Source organism: Cryptomeria japonica, chromosome 5 (genome assembly GCF_030272615.1).
Source record: "Cryptomeria japonica chromosome 5, Sugi_1.0, whole genome shotgun sequence".
Classification (NCBI taxonomy): Eukaryota; Viridiplantae; Streptophyta; class Pinopsida; order Cupressales; family Cupressaceae; genus Cryptomeria; species Cryptomeria japonica.
Window position 1 is genome coordinate 799,441,241 of NC_081409.1, and position 20,916 is coordinate 799,462,156.

The following is a 20,916-nucleotide window of genomic DNA, read 5'->3' on the forward strand; positions in this document are numbered from 1 at the left end:
GGGATAGGTTTTGACTAGGACAAGATCTCGCAGAGAAAGGTCATCTAGATCTAACCAACCCTATCATGGGGTGCTCCATCAATCAAGAGTCTCCCCGAGCTTGGATCCTAAAAACAGATGGTTACAGCAATCTGGCATCGCACCAAAGTTGTACACGACGAAGGCTTCCTTCAAAAAATGACAGAGGTCCCAAAGCAAAACAGGAAAACAGGAAACTAAGCTAAAACAGGAAACGAAAACGAAACCACTATTTACAGCGAAAAGGCTTAGGGAAGCCTACGGTTGGAAATAATGCTTGAGGAATTGACCATTCACAGGCAAGGGAACGTCCTCGCCCGTTAGGGTCCTGAGTCAGAATGCATTTTCTCCCAAAATTTCTGAAATCTGGAAAGGACCGAGCCACAGATTATCAAACTTGTCGTGCTCTCCCTTTCTTTCATGAGCTTTGTCCCAACAAAGGACGAGGTCGGAAATGTGAAAGGCCTTTACTTTCGCCCTTTTGTCGAACCACGCTTGACCACTTCTTGGTGTTTGGCAAAATTATCTATAGCGTCGTCCCTTTTTTCTTCTAAGTATAACAGCTGGGACAACCGGGCTTCTACAACACAACCTTAATGAGCACCAACCCAAACACACACAGTACAAGTTCAGAAATTTGAATGTACAAGCAAGTTCTCTGTTTTACTCAGAAATGAGTAAACCCCTTAAGATCAATATAATGTCATACTAATTGATATTATGACTCACCACATTTCAAACTGAGAAATTTTTCTGTGTGCATTGATTGAAAACTACAATTCACTGAAGTTTGTTGCACTACACAGAGTGAAAGTCATCTTGATCTTCAAATACTTTCCTCCTCCACTAATACAAAGATTTCTGCACTTTTATACTGAAATAATATATATATATATTTACAGTCAGATGCAACTGTAAAAGATCACTGCTCCAGCATTACATGTCCCAGTATCACCAGTACAAAAAGATTCTGCAGCTTGAAAAACTTCAGCACTTTATATACTATTCCATCCAATACCAAGATACATTCAATTTGAAAAAATCAACCTCATTGTCACAGCTACACACTCTCACTATTCACACAGCCCAACAGTACAAACTCAGCACAGGAGTCATATGAATTTCAACATCATCATGGACTTCATATTTTTCTTCAACCTTTCACAACATAAAAAAACTCCTCATTCAAAATTGATTCAATTCAAACACAATATACTCAATGCCTCAACAAAAACACAACTACCTGAAACTGACATCTCACTCCAAGACATCTATATGCGTTTTGTGTTTTCCTTTATAACCAACCCCAAAGAAGCTTCGACACATTTTTTATTCAAAAACGCATTTCCAGAATGTTGAAACTAAGTAGCTTCGGTAAGATAAATGATTGAATGAGAGACTTCATTTATCTCTCATTCAATCATCTACCTTATCGATGTAACTACAAGCTAATGGTAGACTTCATGATTGAGTGAATAAACTTGTTATAATCATCTTTATATGCATTTCATATTCCCAGCATCGGATTGCACATTTCGACACTTGGACATCATTACAAATCTGTCATCGATCGTGCTATGACCATATTTCTTATGCTGTGGTGTGATTATAATTAAGCAGATCGGATTTATGTTATCTATCATAATTATCATATGATAACACCGATTGATGTTATCATATGATAACTATGATAGTTATTGTATTAAACTTGCTCTTGCATTAATACCGATCTGTTATCGATCTACATTATAATCATATTGCACTTGCATCATACCGATTTGTTATCGGTTATCATAATAATAAAATAGCATTTGAAACATACCGATTTGTTATCAGTTAATATAACAATTAAATAGCATTTGATTTGAACCGATAGTTATCGGTAAACACCTTAATGAATCAGCGCTTGTGAACCGATCAAGACGTGTCTTGATTGGGCATGTCAAGAGACATGCCCAGTCAAGGCATGCCTTGATCGTTGGGCATCACATACATATATATGCCGTGAGGAATGCTGCAGATATCATCGAAATCAATAAATATTATCTACAGCAATCTGCAATATAAGAAGGAACAGTCAATACAAACAGTAAAAGATTAAATATATTCCTTAAGCATTGAAGTAATTCAATAAGAAAGTAAAAGAATATCTAAATTCTTACAACTCCAGATTTTGAACATAAATTTGAATTACATTTACACAGAACAACCCGATACAACCAAAATTATTCAAGATCAAAAGAATATTAATTTTTAACTACCAGACATAGAAGTGAATCAACACCTCTAAATCAACGCTGCTAGACAGATTCGCATGCCCAATGACTTCCGCATCACACAAATTCAACTTTGCCCTGTCCCCACAAACCGTTTTCTGAAAACTTTATTTTTTAATTTCTTACATCCAGCAATGACTAGCTTTTTCAAAATTACTGGTTTGAATCAAAAGGCATCACTCAGAATACAAGAATAACGCCCACGCCTTTTGTTAGACATGTACACCCAAATAACAACTTGCAGAAGACCTGAAAGTTGAAACGGCTTTTACCAACACTGCCCACTGTCTGGAATAATACCAGCAGATGTTTTTTAGAAAAATACAACACCTTTCATCACAGAGATAAATTTCATGACATCCAAATAACTGCTCACTCAGAAAAAAGACGCTTCAATTCTTAACGTACTTACAACACCTGAAGGTTATTCCGTCACACAAGCAGGCTCTTCTGACACAACAGAGAATCCATAATTCAATCTGCAAAACTGGATGTCACCTGCCATCTTACACAGAGAAGATGTTTTTTTTCTCCAAAAGACAACCGAAACAGAAGCTAGCAAGACAAAAGTGCTGCCAGGCTTCAGACACATTCAGCTGAGCTACGTGACAGGAAATGTGAATCTCTAGACATCCACCACTGCAGATTCGTATCTAAAACTCAATGGCAACAATCACTTCTCAACTAGTCATGTGTACAATAATAAACTAACTCAGCTGAACCTAACAGATCGACCACTGAGAGGAAAAGTGAGCAACACGAACTAATATCTCAATCGAGATTGAACATCAATGACAATAAATACAACACAATGAATCCTTTTAGTATTTCTTATTATATATAGACCTCTTCATAATAGTGGTACTAGCTGCCTTTTATTCAGCTTCATATCAAGTAACCTCAGTTTCAATACATTCATGAACCAATTCTCGCTATTTAGTTTCTTCTTCTCAATCGGTTACCGTTGATGCATTTTTTGTGACACTCACCAACACTGAATAAAATACCAAGTATTCTATCCTTTCTTGAACAAGGAAACCTCAAATGCTAAACAATGTGATCAAATAAGGCAACCCCAAGGTTTACAATTCGAACAATGCGACTTTATGATGGATAGACTCATTTTTGATGTGATTTGCTGATATCACAAAGGGACTTATGTTTTGATGGAATTGGAATACTAAACTAACTTGAACTTCAAACAAAAGACACAAAGGGATGAAGTTAGAAAATCTAAGCTAAAACCTAAGGACAATGAAAATAATGGATAGTGCTTAGATAGAGGGATTCCGTAAATCAAGCTTTGCTTCGCCATGAGGAAACAACTACACAAAATTGATGCAATCTCCAAAGGTAACAAAGGATTTCATATTGTAAACATTCATCCAAATACCCATTACTGGCTCAATCCAAATGAACATCCATAATCGAACTAGTGCTAAATTAGGTTAAGACTAACCATATAGTGCAATTTGCAATCAACAAACTACAAATGGTATGAAACCGGAATTCCATCAAACATCTTCACATTTCTCCATTACAATCAATGAATGAAAGATCCCTGATGGATCTTTTAAGCTGACAGGCTGTAATTTTTAATTATTTATTTTAAAATAAATTCTTCCTTTTTATTAAATGATCTTTCAGAGAGAGATAGAAGTTGCAGAAAGGTTGTGTCTTTTGTTTTTGTTTGTATTTTTCCAGATATAGGTAAACAATGAATAACAATAGCAGCAAATATGAAATAGGCTGGAAAATAATGTGCAATAATATAATATTCAGCCAATCCAGAATAGCTACAAATCGTACCAGGCAAAATACATAAATGATATGCCAGCAAAGTATCTACCAACCAAAACAATGTTGCTGGCTGCAAGAAAGACCATCCACGCACAATGAAAAGAGATGGCTGATGAATACCAATCAGCAACCCACATGCCAACTGGAAGGAGGCCGTACGACTGTTGCAGTCACGTCTAGGCAGCCAAGGAACTCCCACGTGCCAAGCAATATACCCAACGTCCAAAGCGAAAGCTCTTCCAATGCTGAACTTGCACTCCAATCAAAGTCTGAAACCAAATGAAGCTGCTGAAACCTTCTATTGGGGTTCGCGTCCCAGTTCTCTAGAAATCGCTCCTCAGAGCAAATTCACAAATGCCAAGTTTGAAGATGTAAAAAGATAATAAAATAATGAGCCAACATCTCCTTTTATCTCCCTCTCAAAGCTACTCGAACCCTAAAGGGAGAATATGCTTTAACCTTTATTAAATAATGGCATACTCTTAATTAAAAGGCCTTTATGTATAGGAAAAACACCCCTTTCGTGAAATAACAAAACTCAAGGTGCCAGAATGTCTCCAGATGATGAAAATAAGTTATAATAATTCAAGACCTTTCCAACGAGCTATAACACATATGCCTTCCTGGCCAAAAGAAGCCAAAATCCCCTTATTACTTCAATTAGCTATATAAATAGCTTTATTTAATTAATAAGACACTAACTTAGGAAATATTAAAAATATATCCCAAATAGCCGTATAATGCTCATCTGACTCCACAAGTCTGAAACGGAGCCTGCCACCTGTCTGTGACTGTTGTCGGAAATCATGGATCCTCGAGCAATCTTGTCCCTAAAATCTAGGGATGCTCCTAGAAGCTAGGAAAAATACCCAAATCTCCTGAAACTGAACCCAAGGAATAGTCTCATGGTAACCCAACCCTGGGTATTGTCAAATCCTCCTAAATAGTAGGAATAGCCTCCACAAAAGAAGGAATGCCTCCTAAAATTAAGAAACTGCTCCAAACTGGTCCACTACTGCCAAAATACCAAATCCCAAACACTGAATATCCTCTCTGAGTCTCTATCCACCACTGTCAGCCTACAAGACCCCAAAATAAGTTGACTCACATGTCTCTGCTAGACAGAGCTAAAGAGGTGACATGACAGTCCTCCCCTCTCGGAGATGCTTGCCCACAAGCAACTGCAAAGTTGGATGCTGCAAAATAGACTCAACCTCCCAAGTGGCATCCTCTATGGGAAGACCTCTCCAGCGTACCAAATACTCTTGAATCACCCAGTTTCTCAGCCGTTGTTCCCTCACCTCAAGAATCTCCTCAGGAACCAGAGTCAATTTACCTTCCTCATCCATGGGAGGCAAATCGGGTGATGCTGTAATATGTTGTCCCAGGGCCTTCTTCAGGCATGACATGTGAAACACATTATGAATTTTACTGCCAGGTGGTAACTCAACCTCATAAGCAACCTCTCCAACTCGCCTGAATACTCTATATGGTCTGTAAAAACGAGGTTTGAGCTTCTCAGCTCCCCATAAGCTATTGTTATAACTTAGACCAGCATCATGAATGAGGTTGTAAATGTTATTATACCAATGCCAACCAAGGATATCGATCCCGATCTTAATGTCCATCAAGTAGTCATATCTCTTCACACTCCCATGCAACTCAAGAGCTGATGTAGACCATGATAAATCTGCAAGTGCATGGGAAATCGCAATAGGACAGCCACTAACTACTAGAGAGTCAAGGAAGATTGAATCACCAACCAACAAACACATAGCTGCCATATCACATGAAATTTGTGACACATCCAAAGAAGAATTGTAGATGCCCTTATCGCCAAACAAAATTGTTTCTTGGGTGGCTGTTCCACTACGAATGATATCCATAAAGTCATTGTGCTCATCCATGATTTCATATCCTTCAAATTTGTGACCATCATTAAAATCCAATGATGCAATATGTGACTCCTCTAAAATTGGTTTGCAATCAACATACTTACTTTGCTTATGCTCAATCTCTAAGTCTTCTTTTCTTGGAAGAAAGTGTGATCGAAGATATGCAACTCTTTGTTGTCTTGCCTGATTTAAACATTTGTTGCGCTCCTTGATTTGTTGTAAGTGCTGCCTTGTCTGGACAAAAAAGAACTTAACTTGCCGTGCTCTTTCTAGACCCCCTTCATTCAACCTTCCAGATTGTTCTATCTGAGCTGCTCCAAAGCGCATAAAATCAGTCCCATGGTGAGATGCATCATCAAGCTTATCGCACAACATGATTGCACCTTGTGTAACACCCATGGTAGAATCTCTAGCACTCATCTCTTCATGCTTAGAATTTGCATTAACTTGAAAACGAAAAGGTATTTTACTGCTGTTATAAAAATCAAAATGACTGTCATGCATTTGTGTCATGTCATCAACTCTTACAAGTACCTCTTTATTGAAAATAACACAAGCATTTTGAGTGCTATCACTTATAGAATATCCTTCATTTGTTATTCCATGTATCATGGTGGCAAACTCTCGAGAATGAGAATGTACACAACTGTTGTCTCTAATCAGAATTTTGGGCTCCTCCTTTATACTTATTTTCGAATCATCAAACATCACCAACTCTTGACTTGTTCCATGTCTATCTTCCCAAAATTGAATGCCAACATTAGATGACTCGATAACATTGTCTTCTACACGAGTATGGGCTGCTAGCTCACTGTTATTATCTTTCCTTGTGTTTCCTTTGAAGTCTTTAACACTGAATTGTACCTGCACACTTTTGGCTGCCACATCTTCAACAATAACCATTAGCTTCCTTGGCTCTTTGTTCACTGCTGATATGCCTATTGTTGGTGTGTTATTGATTTTTCTTGTCTCAACTGAAGTACTGCTGTCAACATCAACTACAAACTCAGCATAAGATAAGTCTTGCTCCTCATTATGTATGGAGTAGTGTACGTCACAAACTTCGTCAGACTGATTTAATACTGTTGTTTTGATATAAACAAATCCAGTCCTCTTGGAAGAGACATCATCAAAATAACCATGCTTAACCAATGTATCATGTATACCAACATTTGCAAATTCAATTTCACTACTTGCTCCATGAATAGGAGCTGCAAATTCATGTAATTGAAAGAGGATGATGCTGCTGTCCTTAATCATAGACTTAGGAATGATTGTAGCCTTTCTTCCATTGCCTTGGAAAACTTCAATGCAAGAGTACACTTGCATACACTTGGCAGCCCAATCAAGTAACATATCAAGACTTGAGACTAGGACATCCTTACACTCAAGCAAAGTGTCAACATCATAAAGGTGAGACGTCAACATACAAACTGATTTGTGTTCTTCTCTAACTGCTATTATAAAATCAGATTGTGGGCAAATAGAAGTTCCCACCACAATCTCATGCTTATTTATCCTTTCATAAATGTCAACCATGCTATAGTTGTCTTCACTATCCTTTTTGGATTTGTGCCCATATGAAATCAAAATATTTATGTCCCAATTTTGGAAATCAGAATTATGTTCAAACCTTCCCAAGGTGTCTTCATTGCCATTCCTTGTATTGTTCTTGAGGGTAGGGTCTCCTTTCATGAATGTTGACCTATGAAGTGCACCCTGCTGCAAGTAACATGGATTTATAGCTTCCATAGCTGCCTTTAATATAATCCATACCTTCACCTCCATGATTGCTATGATTTTCCTTACCAATTGTCTCCAAGGTGTAGTATGCAAAACAAACCAAACATTATCAAAATGCAAGATCTTCTTAGTAGACAATCTCTTGGACTCCATAATAAGCTCTTTAAGATTTTCATTGTAGATGATGCATGATTAGCCAATTTGAAATGAAATATGTTCCATTCCACACAAATGGATATGTCACTTGTGGCTAGTCCATCAAGTGTGTAAATATCAGCATTAATGTTTTGAGTCTTCAAGGGGCTCTCTAAAAGAGGGAAGTCATAGACTTCATAAGGCAAACTAGACCAAACTGAATTTCTTGAATCATACCTCCTTTCTTCTTCACACAATGTAACATGCTCTTCTTGTGGGCTTACCTCAAGAAGCTTTTCCCTTGTAAGCTCTTCATCTACACATATTTCCCTTGGAAGAAATAACGATCTAATGTATGACTCTCTTTGTCTTCTTGCATTATCAAGTTGATTGCATTTTTCCTTGAACTCTTGCAAGTGCTGTCTTGCTTGGGTAGCAAGCATCTTTGCTTGCATAGCTCTATCTAACCAATCTCCATTCAACCTTTGGCAATGCTCTATATCTGCTGCCCCAAAGTACACAAAATCTGATTTATGATGTGTTGTTTCATTCATGCTAACCTCTGATTTTTCTTCATGTATGGAATTGGTCTCAACAATAGAGTCAACTAATTCACTAGAGAATGCATCTGTTTCATGTAACTCAACATTCATTCCTTCACAGCTGTTTCTACTGTCATACTCTCCAATGAAATCCACCTGTAAGACACCTTGCAAGGATGTAGAAGTCTCATATGAGTTATTCCCTAATGCTGAGATTTTTTTTTCACCAATCAAATCTGCCTGGCTATCAAAGTCATCAACTAATTTTCTGCCAATCTCATTTGTAGACATCATTTCCTTTGCTCCTCCACTACTTCCCTGGTTCTCAAATGACTCATGTTGCCTCCTTGGTTGATGAAATGGACTTGAAAGCATCAAGTCATCTTCATCGGGTATTCCCATGAATTGTGTGAAGGAAAAACAGTCACGTATCTTTTTTGGAAGGGAACAATACTTGTCATAGTTGTTCATAACTGTATCATTCAATGTCTTTGTAGGAGACCTCCTCTTTGTACTAGTTGATGAAGTTGTACCCTTAGAGTATCTGGAACTCCTTGAAGGTGTTTGTTCAAATTTTTTCCCTGTTTGTTTATTCTTAGACAACACTGTCATGATGACCAATTTGGTCTGCAACCAAGCTTCAATATAAAATCAAACTATTGAGCTTCACCCAATAGGCTGGCAAGATCAAGGCTCTGATACCACTGAAAGATCCCTGATGGATCTTTTAAGCTGATAGGCTGTAATTTTTAATTATTTATTCTAAAATAAATTCTTCCTGTTTATTAAATGATCTTTCAGAGAGAGACAGAAGTTGCAGAAAGGTTGTGTCTTTTGTTTTTGTTTGTATTTTTCCAGATATAGGTAAACAATGAATAACAACAGCAACAAATATGAAATAGGCTGGAAAATAATATGCAATAATATGATATTCAGCCAATCCAGAGTAGCTACAAATCGTACTAGGCAAAATACATAAATGATATGCCAGCAAAGTATCTACCAACCAAAACAATGTTGCCGGCTGCAAGAAAGACCATCCACGCACAATGAAAAGAGATGGCTGATGAATACCAATCAACAACCCACATGCCAACTGGAAGGAGGCCGTACGACTGTTGCAGTCACGTCCAAGTAGCCAAGGAACTCCCATGTGCCAAGCAATATACCCAACATCCAAAGCGAAAGCTCTTCCAATGTTGAACTTGCACTCCAATCAAAGTCTGAAACCAAATGAAGCTGCTGAAACCTTCTATTGGGGTTTGTGTCCCAATATCCAAGCCCTTGGGTTTGCGTCCCAGTTCTCCAGAAATCGCTCCTCAGAGCAAATTCACAAATGCCAAGTTTGAAGATGTAAAAAGATAATAAAATAATGAGCCAACATCTCCTTTTATCTCCCTCTCAAAGCTACTCGAACCCTAAAGGGAGAATATGCTTTTACCTTTATTAAATAATGGCATATTCTTAATTAAAAAGCCTTTATGTATAGGAAAAACACCCCTTTCGTCAAATAACAAAACTCAAGGTGCCAAAATGTGTCCAGATGATGAAAATAAGTTATAATAATTCAAGACCTTTCCAACGAGCTATAACACATATGCCTGCTTGGCCAGAAGAAGCCAAAATCTCCTTATTACTCCAATTAGCTATATAAATAGCTTTATTTAATTAATAAGACGCTAACTTAGGAAATATTAAAAATATATCCCAAATAGCCGTATAATGCTCATCTGACTCCACAAGTTTGAAACGGAGCCTACCACCTGTCTGTGACTGTTGTCGGAAATCATGGATCCTTGAGCAATCTTGTCCCTAAAATCTAGGGATGCTCCTAGAAGCTAGGAAACATACCCAAATCTTCCTGAAACTGAACCCAAGGAATAGTCTCATGGTAACCCAACCCTGGGTACTGTCAAATCCTCTTAAATAGTAGGAATAGCCTCCACAAAAGAAGGAATGCCTCCTAAAATTAAGGAATTGCTCCAAACTGGTCCACGACTGCCAGAATACCAAATCCCAAACACTGAATATCCTCTCTGAGTCTCTATCTACCACTGTCAGCCTAAAAGACCCCAAAATAAGCTGACTCACATGTCTTTGCTAGACAGAGCTAAAGAGGGGACATGACAATGAACTTCAACTAAAATTTGAGAAGTAGAAACCATTTAAAATGTTGAAACAACACACAAAGATCCACCATATCTTCAATGAAAATCATGTCTTTGTTCCAACATAGTCTTGGCAACAATTTTATTCCTCTCCTATTGCTATTGCTACTTCTAACTTCTAACTCTTAACCTTTACAAATGAGAAGAGCAAGCCTTATTTAGCTACAAATGAAGGATCAGATTAATTCTAAATCAACGGCCAAGATGATTCAATGAAATCCAAAGTGAGGTTATTTCTACCACCTCATTACATTTAATGCTATCCAATGAAAAAATTACAAGTCTAGAATACATATTCTTTTGAGGAAAAGGACGAATGATAATTAAGATGCCCCTAGTGGCATAATTTACAAGGGGTAGATGATGACACTTCATTCAATGCATCCACATGTCCACTTGTTGATGAGTTAGGTTCAATGAATCCAGACATGCCAACTTGTCATTATTTGATTGGTTGGAGATGAGTAAATGCTACCTCAACTTGCATGGTTCTCGAAGTGTTCTCCTTTATCACAAAGAAGTCTTTTCATTTTAGCAACATCTCTTGATACTCAACACTGATCCTTCTTTTTGACTGATTGTGATGGTACATATTCCCAAATTGCATCATCTTGAAATCCTTTATGTCGCAATGTAGTCCCTGGGCATCTTCTTGAATATGTTGATCTTTTCCTTTGCACTTGCACTTCCATCTACATCTTCATGACAATCCTTGTCTTTCATCTTGATTAGATTTGCACTCACCTTCATCTTTTGCTTTCTTCATCTTGAAAACCCTTGAGCCTTGTGGAGCCTTTCATGTTGTAACAATCTTCTTTGTCACCATCTTGGATTCCATTGTCTTTAAAATCTACCCTCTTGCATTGTGAAGTCTCTTGCATCAATCCTTGTAATCATTCCTTATATTCTTGCCATCCTCCATCCTTGGATACGCTTGACCATGATTCTCCTCACATTGTTGAGTCCTGCATAATTCACAATCATCTTGTGCATCTCTCCTTGCATTAAACCTGAAAAATTAAAACATATTGCATCATGATGATGTAGTGAATAAAATCTTGAAAATACAAGAGGATTTTGATAATAGAGATATAAGTCAAAACCCTTGCATCATTATTTTAAAATTGTGAAAATTTTTGAATAACATCAGCAATTCACCAAAATTTGCTTAACAAAGTCCAGTAAAACCCTAGAAATGACACTTAAAAATTGCTGGAAACAAGGTTTCAGACCTGGAAGTGATGGTGTTTAAAATCTGTAAATGCATAAAATTATGGGAAAAATTGCCTGGACCTGTATGTAAAGCGTTGATTTTCTTTACATCAATCACTTCCTCTATCCTTTAACATCAAATCCTAAATGACTTGGCAATTTGACCATGCACTTCCTCCTTCATTCAACCTGTGTGTAGTCCGGTTTCCTCACATAGATTTGCACCCTTAGGTTTTGTTTCTGATTTATTCCTTGACAAAATTCACCTCACTTCCAGTTCTGATTTGATTCTAGTTGTGAATTTGCCTCCTTCAGTCTTCGATGTTGAGTTGCTATTACCTTGGTTGCTATTCACACTTCGTCTCCATATCTTCGCTCCATTGCAATCTGATTTCACTTTTGAGTTCTCACCTGTTTGCTATGAAATTTACCTGTCTGTTGTAAAAGTCACTTCTGCTCCGCTGCAATTTGCATCTGCCCTTTAATCTTGCTTGAATTGATTTTGAAATGGATGAGCATGATTTTCATCTAGCATTTATATAAGCTTCATGTTGTCACACCCTTAGTAAAAGAGGTTGGCTAGGTTGCATTTATTGTTTTGTAAATTCTGAACTATTTACTCTTTGATTTGGTCTTCTCCATTTTATTTGCAATTTCCTCACACATTTTGGTGGTTTTATCCAAGTTGGCCCTATTTCATTGCACATTTTAGCATTGGTTTTCATTATTTTCATGCTTGTAAGTCGGCTTCCTCCCTTTGTTGCACGTTTGATTCATTACCAAATCCACCTCCATGTTGGCCCTACAAACAATTTGCTCTTTAAATTTTATTTCCTACGTGTTTCAATTGCTAATTTCCAGCCGACCATATCCTTGAGTGAGATATTTGACTGCAGGCCGATCTATGCAAGGATCTTGAGTGGGTTTAGAGGGGTATATAACAATGTTGAGCGCACTTTGATATATTGTTTCGTTTGCAAGGCGTGATTGAGGGGGTTTTCTACATTGCTGAGCGCATTTGGAGGGCATGCATGCATTGTTGAGCGTTAATTTCACCTGGGCAGGTTTTGACTTTGTGCTTGCATTATGGAGCGCACATTAGAGGGTCCTTTGCATTGTAGTGCTGGTTTCAGGCCTTGTATTGCAATGCTGGGCGCAAATCAGGAGGTGTCTTGCAATTTGTTACGCATTTGAAGGGTTGCTCTACATTTTGTTGTGCAAATACAAAGTCAATTGACAAATTTGCAGTGATGTGGTCTTGCAATTTTGGGATTTCAACATTGTTAATCAAAATTGCAAGGGTTTTAACATTTTGAATAGAAACTGCAAAGGTTTCACAAACAATGCAACATTCCTGATTAGATTTGCAAAGTTGCTTGACAATTTAAGAGAGAGTTTGATTTAATGTACAACTCATGCATTCACACCCTTATCTCTACAGCTTCAAACCTTGAGTTGCAACTTTTCAAAATCACATTTTAATGAGATTCACTCTTAAAATCTACTTATACACAACATTTTTATTTCACAATTTCGTTCCTTAATCAGCATCAAGCCAAACCCTCTTCCCATCTCTAGGGTTAGAAACCTCAAAATCATTGCCAAACCAAACAAAACACTAAGCTAACAAGTGAAAAGTGGGGGCCCTTATTTGTAATGGGGTGCGTTTGTTTACAACATAACAGTTACTATAGGACAATCTGCAACTTTCGTCTTTCAACAAACTATATTTTTACTAGCAATGACCTTGATACTATTAACACCTGATAAACAATAGGGGTTTGAGCTGGCATTGCATTTAATAACCATATGTGTCCTGGGCCTCTCTTCCAATTTTCATCTTTCGCTTGGGAAATGAATGCATAAGATGAACAACCAGAAATTCATTATTTTTTTGGCTGGGTTTATCATCTACATCTTGACTCGTGTGATATGATGAACTACTTAGTTTAAGTTAAATGTTGTGTAAATAGCTTCTAGAAAAAAACAGTTTTAGAGATTTTTGATCTGTATCAAGCTTTTGGTCATTTCCTTCGCAATTCTTATAGAATCATAACAGTGGCCACTGGTACTTTTTGATGATTGTTATTTTTCTTCCCAGTATTATAAATGTTGTATTTTCTTTGTAAAATCTACTCCTTTCATCTGTGTAGATCTAATTTTCTTCTATTATAATTTTTTTTATATGTGAACATATCAAGCTAGAAACAGTTGACATGCAGTACATTGGAACATAGCCCTTTTCTAAACTGAAAATTTATTATTGCTCTTCCTACTTATGAATGAATTGTTCATATGCCAACAAATAGACAACCATTAAAATTAGGCAAATGTAGGAAGGTTTAAAAAAATAAAAATTCACATTTTCTTAATTAATTGCTATTCTTGGAATATAATTAGATTGATTTGCAGAATATGTATTCTAATTGATACCTAGTAATGGTTATATATTTGTTATGTCATACCTAATTTGATAAAACTAGACTAGGGAATCAAGAGAATCATAGGCAGTTATATATCAATCATATTTTCTATCCAATGGATTTCACACGTTTCTTTCACCACAAATAAGATTTGCTCGTTATTAGTCATTAACTCATTTATTGTGCAATAATCAGGTGATCCCAATGTACCTTGCAATGAAGTGACATTTAAAGTTAAACTTTCTTCAGTGAATATGGAGGCCCGATTGGACCTTCAAAGGAATCTGATGGGAATTGAACAGGATGATGCCTTAGATATTGCTAGAACGTGAGTCCTTTCTCACTTGAGGTTTAATTTTCATTGATACTTACAGAAATATTAATTCTCTTTCTGTTAATTGAATAGTGCTTATGGAAATATCCATTTTTCTGTTCACCGTGTTTGGAATGTATGCATATGTTGTGGCAATGTAGTGGATTTGGTTTCTTTCACCATTATCTTCTAAGACTTTTTTCTAGTATCAACATTAATTGCTTCTTGATAGTTTGACTTGGACAAGTCACTTTTCTTTCTTGGACTTTTGTAGCTACCAAATAGGCTGCTTCTTGTTAGATTTAATAATGAATGTGTAGCAATAAATCTACTCAGAAACAAAACAATATTATGATGACATAAAATCAAATGCAATCAAAGAGACAGAAATTTGCAATATTCCAATACTCGTATTCAATTAGATGTGCAAATGAAAGGAAAGAGTAACAACATATAGCCTGAGTTTCCAAAAACAATGAGGATATGTGCAATTGAGGTTAAAATAAGAAATAAGGTCTTTGCAAAAACAAGTTTTGTGAGGTGCCTATGTACCTTTGAATCACCAGCCCAATGATAATTTGAATATCCTACCAAGTCTGTATCTTGGCCTATCACACAGTGTATCCCATATGAATGTGTCCTCTATACATAGTGCAATATATGCTTGGAAGCTTTCCGATGAAGCTCGTGAAATTATTGCAGAAAGCAAGAGACCATGCCAATTGTTTAGTATTGGATTAATTATCATTGATGTCAAAGTCCAAGAATGTAATTGATGTCAAGATGGAAAATGCTGGTCCAAGGAGATCGCTAATGAGGATTGAAAGGCCAAAGGCCACTAATTGCTATCAAAGGGAAGACTTCATCTACACTAAGGCAGCACCCAAATAATTTGGAGGAAAGATATTATATTTAGCTGACTTTACCTAAACGAAGGCAGCAACAAAATGGAGTTAAATTCATTTCTATTAATGATGGCCGACCACCTTTGTTAGCACTTAAATGGAAGAAGCGATTATAAAATAAAGTATTTATAGAGTGCTGACCAACTATGTGAGCAGCATTTATTATATCTGAATTTGAATTGTTTTGCTGGCCGACCTTTCCTATGTAGTCGGCCACGTTTGGAATTAAATTTAATTATTATATTGCAAGTGTAGCCAACCCTCTTGGATGGGTCATCTCTTTTGAGAGAAGGGGTATATTGGAAGGTATTATGCAAGATAAGTTTGAGATGTGATAAGCATGCATTTGATGAAATATCCTTCAGATTTAGAAAGAGATATATACTTGATCAGTAGATTTATAGACCTAATTTGAAGAAGATTATTGCAGATCTAAGAGCAAGATTATAGCAGATTTATGAGTAGATATATGAGCAGAGTTATAGCAGATCTAAGAGCAAGATTATAGCAGATTTATGAGCAGATATATGAGCAGAGTTATATCAGATCTAAGAGAAGAGTTATAGCAGATCTATGAGCAGATCTGAAGGAGGTTTATGGGCAGATTTATATGAGGTCTATGAGCAAATTCAAACGAGATTTTTGAGCAGATCTAAAACAGATTTTTGAAGGAGATTTATTTTCAAGGAGACTCAGAATTCATTGTTTTAGGAGATGGTGCCTCTCAATAGAAGGGATTGGTGTCTCTTGCTAAGTTGGTGCTTACTAGTGGCGAATGGTGTCTCTTGTGGGTTGTTGCCTACAAAGATAAGCAGGAATTGGTGTCTCCAGCAGGTTGGTGCCTACAAAGTTTGTAAGAGAATTTTATATAAATAAATGTTTTTGCTGTGATTTGGTCCCACAAGGGTTTTTGTTGTGATGTTTTCACACATTGCCCCATTGTGAATGGGGACCCCCACTTTTTCGCTTTGCTTAGGGTTTTAGGTTAGTTGTCTTGGCTTAGTGTCAATCTCTTTGCCGTTAGGCTTTGTTTGTTAGGAGGTTAGTGTTAGATGCAATGACAATCCCAAAGACATTGAGAGGGGGGGTGAATCAGTGTCTAACCGGCTAATGGATTATTTGAACTTATTTATAACTTTTCAACTCAAATTAATGTACCGGTAAACAAAAAATAGTGCAGTAAAGAGAAATAACAGAGACAACATAAACGCACACCATAACACAAGATATTTTGGCGAGGAAACCTGGTGTGGGAAAAAACTCGGTGGGATTTGTGACCCACAATATTTACTCACTGGCCAATATGAATAAATATTACTTACAATATGGGCCTGCACATGTAGGAAGGCCAACAGCCTAGAGCTCACTGCTCAATAGAAGATTCTCACTAACTACAAAATGGATAATTAAATCCAATACAATGTACTGCTCAAAATAGCATCTGCAATGCTTGATTCAGTATTGGTTTAAGCTCTGTTAGAAACCTTAACCAAAAACTTGCTGGTGAATGATATTCACTCACATAACCTATCTGCCTTATTACAAGATCTTTTCGCTATCTTCTACATAATACCATTACATAATTTTCTCTCCATGCTATATCAAAAATGACTTATTAGATCTCATACATATATGAGTCTTTACAATACATCATGTCGGCATACAAATAATTAATTACATTTACAATACAATTCATATAAGCAAAACTTGTCTTATGTTGGCCTGAGTGCCGGTATGCTTTGTTGTCGGTGTAAACTAGAATGCCGATGAGTAAACTTTGTTGTGCCTACCGGTGTCAGTAAATGATGTCTGCGTTGTCGGTGAACCCGTAGAATCGTGTTACTGGTTGGTTTCCATCAATGACAACATCAACCATTCTCATTAGAGTGTAGAATGCCAACAGTTAGGTTCTATTAGTCGCCAAGGTTTCCTTTGAAAGTGTGGATAGGTCCTAGGGTTTTGTTATGGCGAAGGTCAGGTTGGAGGAATAGATGTCAAGAATTGTTTTCAATGATGTGAAATATTCAAATGATGAAGTGTGGAAACATTAGGCTTATCAAAATTTTGGAGGCAAAAATTTGACTAAGATTCTTGCTTAAGGCATGGTCCTAGCACTGGCCTGCTCATCAAGTGGCATTTGTGCGAATGGACCCTAGAATTGCGCCCATGCTAGAGAGGAAAAAATCATGAGATAACCTATGGCAATGTTAGATAAGTGATCAAAATGAGAAATTTGGATGAAAATTCAAAAATTTGGCTAAGGCAAAATTTTGCTTGACGAGTAGTCTTGGTATGGGCTTGCTCATTAGGAATTATTTGTGCAAATGAGAGGTAAAATTGTGCCTAGGATAGAAGATGATTTGAGGGAAAGATACATTAGATTGATCATCTAAATGAACAATTGGTCTAAGGCAAGAATGGAATGCTACTATTGCTTTGTGCAAATGGATGGTGAAAAGCTGCCTTGTTTGTGCTAACAAAGGTCAGTTTGCCGCCCTTGTGCAAATGAAGCACAAAATCTTGGCAGCTTAGTGCAAATGACCCCCTAAATGCCGCCTTTGCAAGCTAACCATTTGTGCATGCAGAGGGGTCAAAGCCGCAATGTTTGTACATGTAAGAGCTAAAAAGCCGAAATTATTGTGCAAATGAAGAGGAGAAAGCCGATCTAGTTGTACATATCAAGCCAAAATTTCCGACCCCTTTGTGCAAATCAACACCAAAATGCCACTCAAGCTTGAAGACTTTGTGCAAACAAGGCTAAAATTTCTGATCTGCTAAGTGCATGGAGAGATCAAAATGCCGACCAGCTAGATCATTGAGTGTACATACAAGATCAAAAGCCTCAACCTGATTTGTGCATGCAAGCTTCAAAATACTGATCATCTTATGGAAACAACATGGAAACAATCTGATCAAAACTTAGTCAAATTGTGCACACAAACATCAAAATCTAACTTAGCATGATCACTTGCACACACAAAGACTAAAATGCTGCCAACATTTGGTGCATTCAAAGCCTAAAAGGCCGATCAGTTTGTGCATACAAAGTGGTAAACATCGACTTAAAGATGACTTTGGACATAAACACCTTGAAATTCCGATTTAATCGTGCATTTAAGAGGTAAAATTTCGATTTGGTTGTGCATGAGGGATCAAGAATTCCGAAATCTTTGTGCACATGAAGCTCCAAATTTCAACTGATTGTGCGTTAGGAAGCAAAAAGGCTGCCTTGCTTGTACATATGAGCACTTAAATGCTGCCAAGTTAGTTCAAATGAAAGTTGAAATGCCGCCTTCATTGTGCAAATGGAGGGCTTAAAGCCGAAATCTTAGTGCAAATGGAGGGCCTAGAGCCGAAATCATAATGCAAATGAGTGTCAAAATGCCGAAGCTTTTGTGTGAATGAAGCACAAAATGCCGACCTTTCCAAGATGCCTTCAAGCTTTGATGATAGGTCAGCTATATCATGAATAAGGAAGATCAAAGGTCAAGCACTTAAGAAGTATTTGAAATGTTTTGTTTCCAAACCAAGTTGGCTGGGAGATGAAAGGATGCACCTTTTCTCACATCAATGCCTATATAGAAGAGTGTTTTAATGGTGCAAAAGTGACCTTTCAAAGGGAATAACCATGTTCCCTTGAGAGCCAATTTCACAACATACATTCAGATATCTCCAACTAGTGAAACTAGTGAAGGTATCTAATTAGAGAAATGCTAAGAGTAGACGATAGGGAGTTTTTGGTTTGAATCTAAGAGTCTCGGTCAAGGATGCCAGTGTGGTGCGCAGATGTTTGCGCGGTGCGTTGTAGTCTTGTACGAACCGCGAACAGAAAAGATTCAGAAACACGAAAACCTGAATCTATGTTTTGATTAACCTGCAAAATCTAGAAGTTAGAAATGTAGCAGCAAATATTAGACAATAAATAAAATAGAAATGAATATAAATAAAATAAATAGAACATATGCAATCCCTCATGCGTTTGAATGCCTTCAAGAAAGCTGCTCACATACAGAAGAGGAAAACTGTTTGGGCTGTATAGAAGTGCCTCAGTCAAGACCTCACTTTGGTGTTTCCACCTCCACAAACAACCAGATAGATAGATCAAAAAGATAAATAGATAGATGATAAAATGATCAAATAGATAGGGGATGTGATAAATCCCAAGATGCTCAAAGAAGAGATAGATAGAATGATAGAAAGATATTACCAAATAGGCTTGAGAAAGCCAAGAGAGTTGCAAAAGCTTATTGTGAGAGCTTGAGAGTGTGGTAGCAAGAGAAAGAGCAAGAGAAAGATGTGAGAGCCAAGAGGACCAAGAGAGATTGTATGGAGGAACCAAAGAGATTTAATGGAGAGAAAAGATGGATTTAAAAGAGAGAAGAGGAGGGAAAAGAAAGCTGGTGGGCCGTTTAGAAGATTTTGAGACGTTTCCACCAACCAAGATAGGTGACAATTGTTGAAATACGCAGAGTTGATATTTGAACATTAAGATGTCGTGGGATGAATGCGCAACGGGCAGACGTCTGCACAGTGCACTAGTGTCTAGACAAATCACGCTCAAAAGCAATAGGTGGCAAGAGAAACACGTGGCTAACATGAAACTGAGGTTGAAAGATAGCTGCCAAAAAGGTGTCTTGAGCATCCTGAGAGGGAAAAGGCTGATATAAGGGCTGAAATGAGCCTACTCAGGTGCTTGGGGATGGACACTAAAGTGGCTACAAAATTGTAGGTGGAATTGCGAGCGAGTATGCAATTTTCTACTGTACAGGTGTTTCGTCACATTTCAAAGCATCATTCAAGCGATCTGCATTCTGATTTGGACTTTAGGGAGCGAAATACACCAAAGGAAGCGATTTTGTACCAAAGTTTGATCATTTCATTGATCAAAATTTACCCCAAGGTATAGCGATTTTTCTTAAAAGGCTTAGGTTTGAATTGGAAGCATTTCCAGCCCACCTTTTGAAGGCAACTAGAGCAGGTCTGAGTGAATTTCCATGCATGATCAGACCTGTAGCAAACATAAAATCAGACTAGAGAGTGAGCAATTAGACCTTGAAACATCATTTGATCAGACAAAATCAGACATATAGAAATGAAAGCTAGGTGAAATTAGTATGTATTTTATGTATTTGATGCCGTTTTGTTTGTTTTGCAGGTGACTAAGGAAGAAATCAGGAGCAGGTCTGATTGTAGGAGGATCAAAACAGCACTCCAAAGGAATTACTTCAACATCAAGGTTAAGTTCGATTCATGCAAAGTGAAGATCAAGGTCAAGGTCCAAGATCCAAGAAAGATTAGAATCCTACACCCTAAAGCATATCAACATCATTGCAAATTCAAAAGAGAAAAACTTCATCAGCTAGCAACATAGGACATCCAAGGCTAGCATTACAACTTGAGAGGATCTATACAAGGCTCTCATTGCATGATGGCAACATGAAAAGGTCAAGACCCCAAGGTGTGAAGCAGAGATCAAACGACTTGAC

At 37.3% G+C, this 20,916-nt stretch overlaps 1 protein-coding gene across 1 annotated transcript in view; it reads left to right on the forward strand.

Annotated features, from left to right (window-relative positions):
• Positions 1–20,916, forward strand: part of LOC131075587 (putative F-box protein At5g39460) — a 170,531-nt gene that overhangs the window by 97,614 nt on the left and 52,001 nt on the right. The window contains exon 7 of the mRNA XM_058012439.2: positions 14,408–14,540. Coding sequence (XP_057868422.1) covers positions 14,408–14,540 — 133 coding nt within the window. The remainder of the gene's footprint in view (positions 1–14,407; positions 14,541–20,916) is intronic.